This window comes from Aulonocara sp. 'chitande type north' Nkhata Bay, linkage group LG1 (genome assembly GCF_057382095.1).
Source record: "Aulonocara sp. 'chitande type north' Nkhata Bay isolate Kocher_YH1m ecotype deep benthic linkage group LG1, A_spYH_male_GT1.1, whole genome shotgun sequence".
Lineage (NCBI taxonomy): Eukaryota > Metazoa > Chordata > Actinopteri > Cichliformes > Cichlidae > Aulonocara > Aulonocara sp. 'chitande type north' Nkhata Bay.
In genome coordinates, this window is record NC_141344.1 from 15,974,920 (window position 1) to 15,991,617 (window position 16,698).

At 39.0% G+C, this 16,698-nt stretch overlaps 2 protein-coding genes across 2 annotated transcripts; both read right to left on the bottom strand.

The window, feature by feature from the left end:
* Positions 1–242: 242 nt before the first annotated feature.
* On the bottom strand, positions 243–8,831 carry kifbp (kinesin family binding protein). The gene is made up of 13 exons (XM_086285678.1): positions 8,304–8,831; positions 7,907–8,005; positions 7,674–7,753; positions 7,528–7,586; positions 7,265–7,389; positions 4,830–4,923; positions 4,458–4,570; positions 4,048–4,197; positions 3,699–3,773; positions 2,345–2,507; positions 2,063–2,237; positions 1,800–1,985; positions 243–1,640 (listed from the first exon to the last, which is right to left on the bottom strand). Exons 1-13 carry the CDS (start codon positions 8,814–8,816, stop codon positions 1,502–1,504), a joined length of 1,971 nt encoding a protein of 656 aa, XP_086141804.1. The 5' UTR covers positions 8,817–8,831; the 3' UTR covers positions 243–1,501.
* A 3,988-nt stretch (positions 8,832–12,819) lies between these two features.
* On the bottom strand, positions 12,820–16,218 carry mpc1 (mitochondrial pyruvate carrier 1). Its single transcript, XM_086285689.1, has 4 exons — positions 16,010–16,218; positions 14,497–14,593; positions 14,080–14,212; positions 12,820–13,735 (listed from the first exon to the last, which is right to left on the bottom strand). Exons 1-4 carry the CDS (start codon positions 16,082–16,084, stop codon positions 13,711–13,713), a joined length of 330 nt encoding a protein of 109 aa, XP_086141815.1. The 5' UTR covers positions 16,085–16,218; the 3' UTR covers positions 12,820–13,710.
* Positions 16,219–16,698: the final 480 nt, after the last annotated feature.

The window sequence follows — 16,698 nt, forward strand, 5'->3', positions numbered from 1 at the left end:
TGCAACACATTCTAAGGATTCAGCCAACTTCAGTTAACCCCAAATCCATCATGTTTACTGTAAATAGCTTCTAGGAATGAAGCTGTGTCGCCTAACACACTTTAGTTTAGCTGCACATAGTGGTAAATATGTAGCCCTGTAACATGTATAGAATGTAAAACCTCTTGAGGTAAATTAGTAACATTGAGGTATAAATTGACCGGAGTGCAAATGACAGGCGGAAGAACAAAGAAGAAGAAGTATGAACTCGACAAAAAGAAGCGCACATGCACTTTTTTATAGGCGATCACATAGTCACAGTGAAGTCAAGACATTTTAACAGACACAGCTTTAGACATTTCTCTGCATTAAGCAATCGAATAATCTGGCTTAATAGTATAGTCCTTAAAGTCATCGGCACCCAAAATTGAGATAATTTTAGTTTGTTACTCAGAGCCACACCTTGTGTTATATGAAGGCATACCAGAAAAAAGTCGGTTTAACACTTAGGTTGTCACTGCAAGTAAAAAAGAAAAAGAAAAAAGAAAGCAAACCAAAACTCCCCCAAAAACTCAAAAAAACAAAAACATGTTGCTAATGTGGTACAAGTGTGAATTAGCTCATTAGTTTTATATCGCTAATCGCTATAGGTTGTGCATAAAAACTGGATGATAAGGTTCCTCAGACAGGAAGAAAAAACTGTCTGAAAAAAATGAACCTCACGTTATACAAATTATAATGTCTACTAAGCTAACACCAGTGTGATCAGGTCCACTCATTAATGGTCATCTTGTCAGTCAGTAGCACAAAATAGATGAACTCTCTTAACGTTACCTCAGGCTGGTCGCAGTACGCCATCACACTTATTTCACCATCAGACACTTGTAGTGCACCGAGTGCTTTATAGAAAATAAAGCCACAATAAATTAAAACCAATATGATTAACATTAGAAAGCGTGTATTAATCAGACTAGGGTCAGAGGCCAGAGGGTGCTGGGATAGTAAGAATTTTAAACAAATTACAATTTAACAAAATAAAAAAACAAAACGCTGTTTTCGCAATAGCAGCATCTGATATTTTACTTTTAAACTTACAAAGGCTGTGGCTGTTTGGTTTGTTGTACTCTCTTCCACTGCTAGAGTGAAAAATGAGATCAGATTGTCGCCCATTTGATCCAAAGATGTTGTTTTTTTCATAACATACCCAACCAGTTTTGACTTCTTAGCAATACAAAAGAGACACTTGTGTTTTCTTATGAATGTTTAACAGGATGCATTTTCTTTGTAATGAGACTTAAAGGTAAATTAACCACAAAGGCTACTTCACAGCGGCGAGCAGGTATTTACAGCCGGGTATGTATTCAACAGTGAAAGCAGCATGCCCACTGCACAAAAAGAAGCTAATATAAACACAGAAGTCAGTCAGTTTCCATTCAGTTTTTAGATGGGAGTGTCCGATGAGCGCCTAAAAATGATGACTTTAACCGGATTAGTAAGCAAGTGACGTAAAGAGTGTATTCTTTCAGTTGTTTGAGGCCATCCTTGCTTTGAGACGGTTGATTTTGAGAGGAAGGAGGCCGGCCATCTCCTTACTCAGCTCCAGCTCTGTCTCCACAGTGGCTCCTGCCTCAGGGTTGGCCTCACAATACTGCACCACATACCTGCACAACAGGTGGAAGATGGAAAATCAAACATCATGGCAACTAGCAGGATGCAGTTGATCTAAATAAGTCTTTTTCTATTCTATGTTTTGTGCAATCTTAAAGTCCTGCCAACTATTTTTATATCTAACTGCCAAAGTGCTGGGTGAATATTCGTACTTGTAGTTTTCCAGAGATTTGTTTAGGTTGTCCAGTTGAACAGTAGGTGAGGTGCTGATGAGTCGGCTGTGTAGTCGAGCCAATCTGAAGCGTGCGACCAGAGCTGGTCTGAGAACTTCCTCCTCCAGGCGCTCTGGAAATTTTCCTTCTGGAGAACACAGAGAGTCTAAGAACATCTGGAAGTACCTGAAGAGAAGAAGATACAGAAATTACTCAGACATGAGTAAAACAGACCCACAGAGAACAAATAAAAAAGTACTTACTTGGCAGAGGCAGAGCAGAGATGGTTAAATTTCTTAATGGTGTGGTTATCTAGAGACTGTGTGTCTGCTTGTCGGTTGGCCAATGCAAGTTTTAGGTCCATCATTTCATTGTAGGTCTCAGCCAATTCGAACATCAACTGTCTGCGGATCATTAGGTAGTACTGTGCGTTCAAGTCTACAGAGAAGGAAAGACAAGTTAAGTCAGCTAACTGGTCATTTGCCTCTGTTCTTCCTCAACTAAACTTCATTAGAAAAGACATGACAGTGTCTTTAAAGAAGTACCGTTGCAGATCGGCTCCAGCATGTCCACCCTTCGTTTGTGCATCTTGCAGCGCCGCTCCAGATCCTCTTCAAAGAAGGCCAGGGATCGGAACAGAGCACTGTGATCCTGCAAAATCTCTATGTGGTCTGTCACATAGCCATCCATCTGAAAGTAGTCCTTGGCCTTTCAGAGTGAAACAATAGAGATACAGTCAAAAAAAGAAAAGAAAAAATTCCCTTCCTCACGCTTCTCTTTATGAGTGAGTTTGGGTGGGGAACTATTGCTTTTTCTATAATATAAAAGCAACCTTAAAGCCAACCTCACACATTAACCACTGGGTCACAACACCCACGTACACATTTCAGGACCACCAAAAAGTACGGCTTTAAATACACGTTGTGGGTTCAGTGGTTGGTGTTTCTTTCTCACACATGAACAGCAGAAAATATTTGAGCAAGGGTAAACACGAAACTGGGATCAAATCTAACTCAGGATTTTTAGTCTTTAAGATGTGCACTTAATTTTTACATCAGCAAGAAATAAAATGACAGATCAACTGTAACGTGAAATATTACATTGGATACAGTAAGGGTGTCAAACTCATCTTAGACAGTGGGCCACATCCAGCCTACTTTGGTTTTAAGTGAAACAAGTGAAACTACCCTTTCTGTCAGTGTACAGCCCCATTGAATCCAAGAGTTTCAACAGAAAGTTTCAGGTTTTCTACATGATGAAGAAAGATCGCTGCAGCAAATCCAAGAAATCTGTTAACATGACTTTTTATGACTAAACTGTAAGTGATAGGCATGTAAAATGACAGAAAAATGTGTGTGTTCGTCTGCCTGTGATGAGTGAATGGTTTGTGTTTGTCATATATATATATATATATATATATATATATATATATATATATATATATATATATATACTTCAATCATAAACAGTGAAAAAACAGGTACTTTTTATCATTTCATTGTTTATTTATTACTTAGTTACTTTGGTTTGGTATTAATGGTCTTTACCACAGAAAGCTGTAAAATTTATGAAAACACCGCTATGCCATTCTTCAGATTTTCCAAAGCCGTCCACTGGGCTGTATTTAGAGGGTCAATTCTGACCCCTGTGCCTTATGTTTAACACCCTTGACATATACAGTAGTATCTTGCAGTGCTGTTTGGGCTTATAAATGCTTGCCAAAAACAAACAAATGTGTGCGTCTGTACGCTGCATTTTCTTATGTAACAGAGTTATATGATTATCTGTACATCTTGTATGGGATTATAGTGAATTATTGTGCAGCCTTGTTGGGTGTGTGTGTGTGTGTGTGTGTGTGTGTGTGTGTGTGTGTGTGTGTGTGTGTGTGTACACACATACCTGTGTGACATGATTCTGTCCTACCAAGAATACAGATCTGGCCTCAGTGAAGTCCAAGGGGAACAAACACATCACCTGCAAATAAGAAAGCTAATTAATTTGATTGCTCCTTCTGCATTAGCTCGATTATTAATTTACAAAAGGCTATGCTTCATTCTTCCTTAATAGTCAGATTTTTTAACTCTCCCCTCAGTAAAAAAAAAAAAAATGAGTGAGACTCTGTAAACACACTGTCTACAAGGCCTGCAGCATCATGCAGAACCAGTAGCATTATTCTTCTTAACAATAATACCTACAATATTTACAGTTTTAGTATCAGCAGAAGAATTATCTGGCACAAGATTCAGACCTTCTCTTCAATGCTAGCAATAGAGTCAAAGGTGTCTTCAGAGCCAAACAGCAGAGCACTCTTCCTGCCCTTTTCTTCTTCTTCCTCCTCACGTCGTCTAGCTCTCTTCAGTTCCTCCTGACGATCGGTATCCAGCTCACCGATGTTGTCCTGAATATGCACAAACACATGCAAACAGACTGCATTTTAAGATAAAAACAAAACACCAGTGCAGATTAAAGATGCAGAAAGAGATAAACACACAGAAAAACAGATGTTCCACATGACAAAATACTCTAAGACCAAGAACGGTCAACTTGACGTGACAGTGCTTAAAAAATGTTTTAACTGAGACATGACATTCTGCTGATAAAGTTTTTGTGGTTAGTGTCACAACAAACACAATAAAGCCACACACATCTATGCAGTACCTCTAGCTGCTTCTTGGCATCCTGCAGGAGGTTCAAACAGTATTTTATCCAACATCTTGCGATCTCTGCTCTCTTCTGTCTAAGATGTTCCCTGCGTTCACTCTCTGCCTCATCTGGGTCAGACCAGAAGAGAAAAAGATGAAAAAGATGTTGAGATATGCCACGAGATAGAGAACCAAGAGCAAATATGTCTGAAGGATGTAAGGATGGCATGAGGGGTTCACACGGACCGTGCCGAGGACAAGAATTTTAAGTTGTCCGCTTTGGGACACAGTTGCATTTTCTCCTGTTTGACTCAGTGTAGCTGATGATGGGTACAAAAGTAAATGAGCATTAATAAGTATTTCAAATTAAGTTGGTATAGATAATTACTCTCTTGTGCTGCAGCCTCAGAAGGAACCTCGCCTGCCAAATCAGAAATAACAGTAGCTGCTGAGAGGCAGTGTCTGCCTTCCATGTAGCGGCCCTAGAAAACACAAAAGCACAGACAACTACACACTCATTTCTCATCACTTCATCTAAAACAAACTACTGTGACAGGCATGGCAATTAAACCAGACATTAAAATATGCTTCTGTACATCTGAACCATAAGAAAATACATAAGAGCTGGAGAACATTTAAAAAAAAAAAAAAAAAAAAGCAAGGTAAAGGTTTATTCTCTTTGAACAGAATAAACCTTTCAAGATTTATTCCTTTTAAGGCTTAATCTTGGATATTTCTATAGTAGCAAACAACTACAAAATATGAAGACTGACTCATCTTTATTCAAATAGAAAGTGAAGCTATTGAAATGAGGAATGTCGTTTGGTGTCCGGGGTGGAGGTAGGCAGCATTAACCTGGTGTGTTTTATGTCTGCAGGAGAAATCGGAGCTCCTTGAAAAAGCACCAGGAGATAATGGAAACACCACACGGAGACTTGCTCGCTGTGTGGACGCAATATGAACCAGCGAGCCACTAATGCTGCTTAATTTTACCATGCTGTGTAAAGAGTGGAGAATAGATAAGAGGATAGCTTATCAAGTCAATATTTTTGGCTAACTGGGCCCTGTATAACGAAGTATTTCAACATATTCAGGGTATTTTTCTGTTATCTGAATTTACTTGGCCAGGCGATAAGGATAAGAGCTAAAAAACGAGGCTAGTTATCAACCCACAAAATGAATGCAGTGTCTCCTGCATTTGGTTTTCTAACCAGCGAACTAATCTAAAAGGGACATTTCACAGGTCACATGACTTTTGTTCCACAAAAGTCCCTATGACTGCTGCTTACTCCGGAGATGTTATCAAATGGTGATTAAGAAGCTATAAAGAACAAATAAAATCTAAAAACTGTGCCAGTAAAATCCAACACTTTTGCAAAAACAACAAAAGATGAATGTTGCAGCAATTTGTTAACAGTTAATCGTTAGCGCACAGAGCAGTAAAATAATCATTTTGTTTTTTAGTTGCCGAGTGGCTTCATAGTGCTGTTTATTTCTTAGGTGACAGCTGCACATTATAGCTCGGAAACTTAAAGTTTACTGACCTATAGCCTAATTAAGCCGATGTGCTTAGTTTTTTCGGCAGATCAAATAGGTACTCTGCAATTCAGTCCGTGTAAAAGAGACTTAGCAGCAGATTAGAATCAAGTATAACAACATTTATACATTTTCTAAATCAATAAATTAACATATGCATATTTCTGTGAGACTCAGTTTGAACTTTCAGTGGTCCTAGTAAGGGATGGCTTAAACTGGACATTATTCTCTCAGCTGCAGACTCAATACTGTTTAAGGGTTTGAGAAAAAAGACTAAATATAAAAACAGAAATGAAACATAGACTTGATATGATGTCACCAAGGGCAGTGTAGGGGTGCTGCTTTAGGATCAGACAGTAATGCTTACACAACAATGCAACAGTTTTAAAACTGTTCCCTGTCAAAAGAAAATAATACATACAGTAAATCTGCATGTAAGAATCTATATTTATTACTGAATCAGAAACACAATGACTTTAGATGGTGATGAAAAACTTTTGACCAAACCTACTCTGCCTGCAGAGATCCAAGGAATTTTAGGAATGGTGACGCTATGTTCTGGAGAACTGACTGATCAGTAGACGGTGATTTTAGAGCTGTTGATCTCTAATGTGGAACTTAGCCTGCTCCAGACGACGTTACAGTATAAGCTACCATGACAAGTTACTCCGGTAAGAAGTGAAACACCTTTGTAGTGCAGAAAACTCAGGGTTAGTGCTGAAATTAGCTGGATAAGACACAATCTTTCTTCTTACTACAAGCTTCTGGTCTGGCTGTGTGTGTACACTATAGTATGTGAGTTCCTGTTAGCCTTCCACAGAACTCTTAAGAGACAAGTGTGACTTCCCACCCTGCACTTTATAAACAAGATGGCGGCGTCCAAACCAGGATGCTAAAAAATTTGATTTTCATCTACACCATTTATAAATCAATAAATTAAGATGTCCTGCACGTGTCCAAAGCATCTCAATCTTGCCTCTCTAACTCAAACCTATATTATATTAATTTCTAATCATGTCCATACTGCTGATGAAAATCTGAGCATCTTCCACTCAGCACTGCCATCAGCTCCAAACACAGCAGGTCTCACTACCATCTTGTTAAACCTCCCTTTTTACTCTTGTTGCCATCATCTGTGACATTCTAAGTAACTCTTATGTGACATCTAGTGGTTGTGAATACTGCATGCAGCACTTTTAAAAGAAAAAGCATTTTATATAACATGCAGAATATCTTAGGTTGCAGATCAAATGTCTATAAACGACTTTAAACTGGCTATATGCTTACCTTAGTGATGTAATACTGGGATAGTGTAGCAGCATTTAGTGCCCACTCCATTGGAGTAAACTGATTTAACTGTAGCTGTCTCTGCAGGGTTGTGTGGCAGTAGGTAGCGGCACGCTCAGTTTGACCTGAGGGACAAAACTATAGTTACTATAGTTATTACAAGTAATTTACATAGCAAATTAAGGGTCAGATGCATTTTCTTGTTGTTTCATCAGTGTAATTTTTTGTGTGCGTGTATTATCCTTAAACAATCTCATACTCACCCAGGTTTTTATAAACTTGAGCAAGGTAGTACATGGTATGGGTGTAGGCCAACTCAAACCTATACACAAGGAAAGCAGAGAGAGACAAAAGGACTAAATAAAAGCAAGGAAATAGCAATAACCTGGAAATCTGCTGTGGAAGTTACCTCTTAATCCTTTCCTGGTGAGTCAGCAGGCTCTCCTCAGCAGCAAAGTACTCTGTCATGTCAGTGGGAGGACTACCATCCTGAAAAAAGAAGGAATTAAATGATGAAGAGGATTTACCTATTGTGATTGCAGCAGCCATACTGTGGGGGCAGCATTACCTTCCTGAAAACTAATATTTCATTCAGTCCTCATTTTTTCAAAAATAAACTTTTATTCAGGAAATCAGCCTTGCCTCCTTCATGTAACGTTGATAGATGGATTCTGCAGTTTCGAGGAAGCCCTGTGCAGTCTCTGTCTCATCCCGGCCTGCCCAGAGGATACCCAGCTGGTTCTGAAAACACAAGGAGACAAGACATGAGCATCAAATGATCATGCATCGTCTGATGCTCCTACTATAGCGGTGTGACTCTTAAAAAAATGTAGCAGTGCTTTATTTATAACGCTTCACAAACACTCTGATGGAGTGTTTTCAAAAATCATCCATAGCATTATAATCACATGTCACAGGGTTAATACATATTCTTATCAGTGATCATACCATAACTTCTGTATGTAGTGTCATTTTTATTTATTTATGCGTTTTAAATAGCAGCTTTGTATTATTGTAAGAAAGAAACGATCAACGTTACCCTAACGTGGATAAACAGGGACACATTCAGGGACGACACTCTGCATCTCTCCAGCAGCTTCATGCAGTTCATTAGGTGCTCCTGCCCGGCTGGAAGCTCCTCCGTGTCCACATGGTTGACGCCCAGGTAGTATTCCACAGCTCCGAGTTTTGCGGCCCGCAACCCGGCTGGTGAATCACCGCTGAAGCCCTGGCCGAACAGGTCCTCTCTCTGCCCGTCCACCGGCTGCTCTGTCGGCCGTTGGTCGCCGCTCTCTCCGCCGCCCTCCTCTTCACCTTCGCCCGCTTCAAAATTCTTCAGCGAGCAGTATATTTCTCTGAGAAGCTCCCTGGCTTTGTATTTAGAGCGGAAGGGGTCATTTTCTGGGTCGTTTCGTGACTCTATTTCTGTGAGATTTTGGGCGTTCGTGAATTTGTCGCAGATAGCTCTCCATTCGTTGCTGTTGAAGGACGCCATGTTGGTCCTCTTCGGCGTTCTGGCGCAGCTGCGTGCTTCTTGTTGCGTTGCTGCCATCTACCGGAGGTTGCTCTCTCTGGCCATGTGAGTTTCCTTCCTTTGAGTTATTCCTGTTTTACTCCATTAAAAGCATTGCTTGCAGAGGTGTGGACTCGAGTCACATGACTTGGACTCGAGTCAGACTCGAGTCATTAATTTTATGACTTTAGACTTGACTTGAAAAAATGTTCTAAGACTTGTGACTTGACTTGGACTTTTACACCAATGACTTGGGACTTGAATTGGACTTGAACCGGTTTACTTGAAAAGACTTGATATTTTACCCCAAATATAAAATTTAACATGCATATTATATAGAGATTGAAAATGTGACGTCATTCAGGGGTAAAACCGCAAAGGATTCTGGGAACTCGTGGCAAGAGGTACTAGCGCACACAGCCTTTCAATTGAAATCAGTCACACAGCGATAAAAAGAAACACAAAAATGTCAAGAAGCTGTTGTATTATTAACTGCAATAGCCGGTCGCATGACAGCCACGGGAAGCCGACGGGTAAAGAGATCGGTTGTTATCGGATTACGTCGTTGAAGAGAAATTGTTCGAGCCATGTTTCCGAAGTAACAAAGAGGCGACGGATGGCCTGGATTGCAGCCATTCAAAGACCAAATATAACGTCCCAGAACACTCCAGCTCACAGGTTAGTCTGCTCCAAGCATTTCCACAAAGGCAAGTCTTCTGTTGTAGTTAATGCGTCATTTTCATAACATAATTGGTGATATAGGTTACAAGCAAGTCTGGCGCTGAACAGAAATTGTCGCGCTATGCTCCTTTGTTTATTGTGCATAAATAGTGAATTGTCCTGACACAATATTGCGTTTCGCTTCTGTTATTATGGTACACTGACAAAAACACATACTTTTATTCACAGGGTAAAACAGTTGTTTTGTATCACTAATTGCCCAGTACGATTACAGCATACAATATTATTGTCACTGCTGCATTTCTGTGATGCTACCAGAAATTATTTCCACTGCTAATTAATTACCGTTGAGCTCAAAGGTTATATTAATAAACGGTTAACGAATGTGTATTTATGAAGACGATTTGTGAGACTGGTAAACTTATGATACGTACGATGGTCTTTCGTTCTACACGGTGCATTTCAAGGTCCTGCACCCATCCGTCGGTAAACTGTACCTGGGCTTGTTGCAGTGACCTGAAGTTACTAAACTTCACGAGTGTATGCACTCACTCCAAGAAGCGTATAATTATAAATATGCATATAAATATGCTACGATGAGATAGCTGACTTCATCTAACTAGCAAATGTTGTCCAGGCTACGTTGGTGATACAGTTTTTTTTTAATGTGTATGATATTTTTGTCATGCGATTTTAAAGCTGGTCCTACAACCGCATCCAAGAATAACATGCAGCTTATCTCAGAACTGTCGGTGAAAATTATTCTTGGAGCTAGGTTTAATTGAGCTGCATTTTAAAGAGGTGCAATTTCACAATTTGTGTATATTTTCTAAGTTCACTATTTTGTCATGTGTTGAGAAAAACACAGATTTAAAAATTACATGGTCTAATATTTACATTTAGCATATAACTGCAACATGCTTTTTTTCGTTTTTTTTTTTAAAGACTCGAAAGGACTTGAAATTAGTGATGGGACGTTCTGTATCGAGGCTTCGGAGCGTGTGTCGAGTAATGGAGGGGGCGTTTCCGCGAAGCGCGTATCGAGGCTTGCTTCATTTATGGGAGGAGCTGAAAATGATGACGTCCGAAGCCTCGCTGCCCGGCTGTACCACGTGACTGGTTCATGAAGTGGTTCGAACTTTGCCGCGAGATATGACAGCGATATAAACCCCTCAGACTTCATTCAAAATGTGGGTGTTTGATGGAGAGTTGCGGTTAGTGAGAGTTTGGAGACAGTTTGGAGGTTTATGAGAGTGAGGAGAGAAAGTCAGGAGAGAATGGAGCCAGCTAAGAAGAGGAGGATGTCCTCCCCTGTGTGGGAACATTTTGATTTTATTCCTCCCAACAAGGTATGTAAATTTCTACAGAAGATGTATTTTCATAATACTGATGGTGCAATACAATTTATGTTGAGCTGTCTTGACTTTTGTACAAGGTGAAGTGTTTGCTATGTGCCAGGGAGCTGGGCTATAACAACAACACCTCATCCATGCTTAGGCACTACAGAGCTTTGCATGAGAATAAGGGGAACACCGATTGTAGAGCAAGACCAGGTGAGCCATCAAATGCAATGATAATATAGGATGCAGTAATGTTACTAAATGATATAACAATATTATACAACTGTTATAAGTTACGTGTGTGATATTTATATTTGTGCTTTATCTTTATTGTCTTTCCTCAGGAGAACAATCTCAAATAGATGAAGACCTGGTCAGCATGGTGATTGAGGACTCCCAGCCATTTAGCATTGTGGAGGACAAAGGATTCAAAAGATTTGTTAAATCATTAAATCCCAGCTATGTTCTCCCCACTAAAAAGGTCATAAAAGCAGTGAAAATTTAGTTTTTACAGAATAAAATGTGAACAGGCAGGACTGAGGCTCAAAGCCTCAGTGTGTAGCTGTCCATACCTCAACGTTACAAAAGCACAACTACTGTCCACACCCCAACCACACCTCACCTCACAGTAAATGATCGTTTCCATTTCAAGCATTTCCAAATAATCATTTCCCATACTGCCACTATAAATATACACAGTGTACTGCCATCACTACAATATAGATGTTTTACACACTCCTTTTGTTGTTGACATTTACAGGCTGTGTGCAAAATGCCACACTCTTCAAATTCATGCCAGCTATTATTTTTACGTCCAGTAGGTGTCCTGCTAGAGCAAATGAAGCTTCATGAAGCTTCGCGTTGGGGTGAACCAATTGGATGAAAAGCTTCAGTGCTTCATGGGGCTTCATCTGCCCATCACTACTTGAAATTCAAAATTTCAGACTTGTGACTTGACTCGGACTTTTACACCAGTGACTTGAGACTCGACTCTGACTTGCCTGACATTACTTGAGACTTGACTTGAGACTTGAGGATAAAGACTTGAGACTTACTCGAGACTTGCAAAACAATGACTTGGTCCCACCTCTGATTGCTTGCCTACATTTCGGAGTTCTATTGCAGCTTTAGATTTTAATTACAGTTATGGTCAAATCAAAAGGTCACTTCACTTTAATCATTTTAAAAGAAACATGGATTTTGCTGTCACATTAGCACATTCACATGAGGTGAAACACAACTTTGCACTCCTGTTTATGGCCAACAAGAATAACACACATCAAGCATAATACATACAAAAGATCAATAAACAGGCTCAAAGTGTTAATGCTGTCTTATTTTAATAAACAGCACTGTCATATGCAAAACTAGGATGGCAAGGGATCATTTTAGGGTGGCACATGCCACCAGTCTAGATCCGTTCCTGATGTAGGACTGCTTTCACCTATTTATGCAGGCGGTTTCTTAATGTTAAAAGGAAATGTTTCCTTCCCATTGTCAACAAGTGCTTGCTCATAATGGTTCATTTGATTGCTGAGATTTTCTCCGCATTATTGTAGTCTTTATCATATAATATAAATTGCCTTGAGGGGTATGTTTTAATTTGGTACCAATAAAAATGGAACTAAAAGATCAGAGTGCCTCTTCAACCACTGGTTATTATAGTGCAAACAAGCTATTTGTTCAGCATTAAATATGGACAAAATGTTATTGCTTAATATAGTATATATCAACTGTTTTCACTGAAAGCCTTGGGTGTACATGTGAACAAAAAGTCATAAAGAATTCACGTAGTTATTCTGATTTGTACTTTCTATCTTTGCGGGAAAAAAAGTGTCTTCTGTTTATTCAACAGTGGCAATGCTGAGTGTAAATACAGAGAGGTGACTTCTTGACTTTTCCATAGCAGAAATATCTGATGCAATTAAATGTCACTGGATCACCAAGAGTGACAGAGGACATGACTGAGACAAACAAAAAGTTCAAAGTCAAAGTAAAACAAACAAAACTCAGAAAATAAATCAATTTTGTCGTAGTCAGTTTATTTTAACAAACTTATAGAATCCAAATATTAATCAGGGAAAATAACGTGAATTATTCAGTGACAATAAATTAATGGGAATGACACATAAAAACACACAGTGCATGTTTGAAAAGCACCGGCAGAAGCAGCAGCTCCTCTTGTCTGGTCATGCCAGATGATAACCTAGCCAGTCTGAGTTTGTACCATGAATATACTGCTTTATAACGTGGACAGTTTCACCACATGAAAAGATGTAACTATTGATTTTGTTTTAAACATTTGTTTGAATGTATTTTGACACTTGTGGGAAGCTAGTTTGACAAGTTTCCCACAGATATACTCATATATACAATTTACAGAATAACTTCCAACTCAAAAGACAAACAGCTTAACCCCCGCGTGTTCTGAATTTAACAAAAAAAAAAAAAAACAACAAAAAAACCCCCCCACACATTTCAAAAGCGTGACCTCAAGTTTGCCAATATTAGACAAATAATCGTTTGTTTTGTTTAAAAGTGTGCCAAAGCAAGTAGATCTTGGTTGCAAGACATCTTACTGTCAGGCTGCTTAGCCTTGTGTACATTCTTCCACATTATATTTTGGTGCGTCATATTGAATGTTGCCAAAAAAGTAAAAAATAAAAATTATAACAATTATTCACACCAATAGACCTTAATTTATAGAGCAAAGCATCAGTTTTTAATCCCTGTTTTTAATAAAGTGGCTGAAACTTAAGGTACAAATCATGATAACGTCAAGTTTGTTTTTTTACTAAAAAGAACGGAAGTGCAGCAGTTTACTAATTAGATAAGTTCAGAGACAAGATTTCAAGGTTTAGGTGAGTGTTGAAGCAGCACAGTGCCACTCTGGAGTCCATCTGCATCAGGGACTAAGAGCCCGTCTTCTTCTCCATGCTGAAATACAGAAACGTAAGGCATTAATGTTTCTATTACCATATCTAATGTTGTTGGGGTTTTTTGTTTGCTAAAATCTAAAGCACTGCAGTTAAATGATGAAATACTGATCTGGGTTAAGGGTCATAGTGGGAAAATAGCCAAAGTAAACAAAAGCTGTACCCTCAGTCAGAATTTGAACCAGGGCTCTTGAATCAGAGTCCTGATATGTGACATCATGTGCACAGACTTTGCCAAAAACACAGTCCTCATATCTTGCAGAGTTATGATCTTCTATGAACGGGTGATTGAAAATTAGAATGTACTTTAAAAGAAACCAACCCCAGAACAGAAAAGTTTCTTACTTGTATTTGATGAGACGGCTACCCTGGATCAGTTGGGCTGACTCATTGGTCAAATGGCAAGCGAACAGTAGCCAGTTGCGAGGTTGCACTTTGTAGGCAAACCTCATGAACAGCAGCGAATAACAGCACAGAGCTGAGGAGAGAAACCATACATTTAATAGAACCATATTTTCTTATATACCTACTACAGCTCTAACGTTAAGTCTTTATATAAGACTCTTCGGCATCTTAACAGGAAAGCATGGAGATCAAAGAAAATCTTAAAACAAATCAAAAGACCAGTGCAGACATCACGGCTTCTCTCAAAGCCTTCTTAGTAGCCTTGAGATAAAAGAACCACTCACAAAATATATCAATACTAACTAGAAAATTATTAGAATATTGCATGTATACTGGATGTATCTGTGACCATCTTACCAAAGGTCATTCTACCACTGATAATTTCAGGGCTCTTCTTCATATCTGTGATGGCAGCGATAGGAAGACCCCAGTTTGCTACAGGACCCCAGAAATGCTGCAAAAAGTCACAACAGTCATGTCAATGTAGAGAAGATACAGTTACTAATAAATTACATCAAAAGGATAAAAGTAGAAAAAGGGAAAAGAAAAAATAAGCCTTAATCTATTAAACAAGACTTTTCGAACACCACAAGCAGGAGAAATAATCAAAACTAGCATAATTTTTTTTTCTTCAACCACTTTTTCTAAAGTGGGCTTTAACTCCTTCAAGCGTAAAATTCATTTTAATTTAACAAATGGACAGAAAATGCAAAAAAACAAACAAAAAAAAAAAACAAACACCTTCTGCTGCACAAGGTAGCACAGACTCATTGTTTTAACTATATGTGAATCAGTCAAGCTTGTGCACTTAAAGCCAGACATAACCGTAAGATAAGGATCTAAAAACTCAGTGTCATATTTTTTAAGTTAACACTGTAAATGACATACAAGATCAATAAATAGTAAGGTACAGTTAAAACTACAGCCTGTCACAGAAAAGGATATACTAACAGAAAAGATGGTAACTTACTGTGCTGTTTGGCGTTTGTTTTATTTTTTTCAGTTCCACATAAAAAAAGAAAACAAATAAAGATAAGTCACAAAGACACGATGTCTTTCACACATCATTACAACTTCAAGTAGGTAGCAAATGTCAATATAATTTTGCATTTCTTAGTAAGGATATAATGAGCGAGGTAGCATTTTAACACCCGCATAATTCGGTGGCAGCTGCAAGTCCTTAACAAAAGTAAGCAGTAAAACTCGTTTGTGCAGACTGCCAACACACAGTAGTTTTGATTTAAAAGAACAGATATTGCACAAGTATACACCAGACGTCATAACGCTTGCCCATCGATGGTTTTAAAGTGTTAAAACAGGCAAAGCTCTTCAGATAACAGTGATAACAACTGTGTATATTTGTGACAAACGCAAACAATGCTGACCAAAGATGCAAAAATTTGGCCTTTACTCCAAATTTCAGACCTGTGGCTAATATGTGGCATGTAAACACACTTACACATTTACCAATATCTTGACAAGTAGCAGGAGCAGATTTCTCCGCCAGCTTTTGACGCAGATTCAGACTTTTAAAGCCGTTCACCACCATCTTAAGAAGCTAACGTTGTTTCACCGTCAGGGTTCGGCCCACTTTCTAGGTTACCTGTTTGTTTTAGTGGCTTCCTTATAAGTTAACAATCAAGCTGATAATGTGGAGAAAATACGGGAGACATGGTCGCTCTTGAAAACAAACCAACTTAAAACGAAGTAGAAATCTATGCATGAAGAGAGATATCAAAAGAAAAACAAACTGTTTAAAATGTTCATTAAAATTTTGTTATAACTTTAGTTAGGGCAGGTGAACGTTAGCTAACTCTGCATGACTAGCTTAGCTGCCGTGCTAACAGAGAAATGTTCCGGCTTCTGACACAGACCTCATCAAGTAGTCCCTGAACTCCTTGCTCTTCAAGTGTTCAATAGCTTTCCGTGCAATCGTCCCTGCCATGGTTTCACGTTAGGCTGGTGTCTGTCTTGGGCGAGAAGAGCGATCTTTATGTTTCTTTCTGTCGGCTGAAGGGCGACTGGGAGATCCGCTCAGAGGACGGTCAAATTTCCAACCAATAACATTACGTTTTACGACGCTGACGTAAATACGTGGCTCGACCTCAAACGGCTGGGTGCTGCCCAGCATAACAACCAATCACTGGAGACCGGCACTCCTGTTAAAACCAACGCCCACTATGGCAAATAAATAAATAAATAAATAAATAAATAAATAAATAATTATAAGATCAGGTCAGAACTATTACTCCAGGTAAGGCGAAGTAACTAAAAAAGTGGTGAATGTGCCTTTCTTCAGTCCCGTGTAAAGGTTGGCTGACGCTTTAGGAATTGCTGGAAGACGGCATCTGACCTCTAGAACTTTAGACTACCAAAATATAGTTAGCAAAGATGTTGGTGTAAACATGTGTAAGTCAGAGAGGATATCAGAGACAGATATACTTTAGATGCTTCAACTTTTTCAGTTACAAAAAATAAGTATAACCTCCGGGGGGGGGGGGGGGGGGGGGCACGTTTTTGGCGACATCAGTTTATGAGGTAAACATGGAGGTAACTGAG

What these genes read in the sequence shown, in the direction of transcription:
- mpc1 (XM_086285689.1), bottom strand. Translation starts at nt 16,084, where the DNA reads ATGGCAGGGACGATTGCACGGAAAGCTATTGAACACTTGAAGAGCAAG. An exon ending in GGGACTACTTGATGAGGTCT is followed by an intron (nt 14,594 to 16,009) that starts GTGTCAGAAGCC and finishes GACTTTTTGCAG; the next exon opens with CATTTCTGGGGTCCTGTAGC. An exon ending in AGCCGTCTCATCAAATACAA is followed by an intron (nt 13,736 to 14,079) that starts GTAAGAAACTTT and finishes TCTGTATTTCAG; the next exon opens with CATGGAGAAGAAGACGGGCT.
- kifbp (XM_086285678.1), bottom strand. Translation starts at nt 8,816, where the DNA reads ATGGCAGCAACGCAACAAGAAGCACGCAGCTGCGCCAGAACGCCGAAG. An exon ending in TTGCTAGCATTGAAGAGAAG is followed by an intron (nt 3,774 to 4,047) that starts GTCTGAATCTTG and finishes TCTTATTTGCAG; the next exon opens with GTGATGTGTTTGTTCCCCTT. An exon ending in GACAGAATCATGTCACACAG is followed by an intron (nt 2,508 to 3,698) that starts GTATGTGTGTAC and finishes TCACTCTGAAAG; the next exon opens with GCCAAGGACTACTTTCAGAT.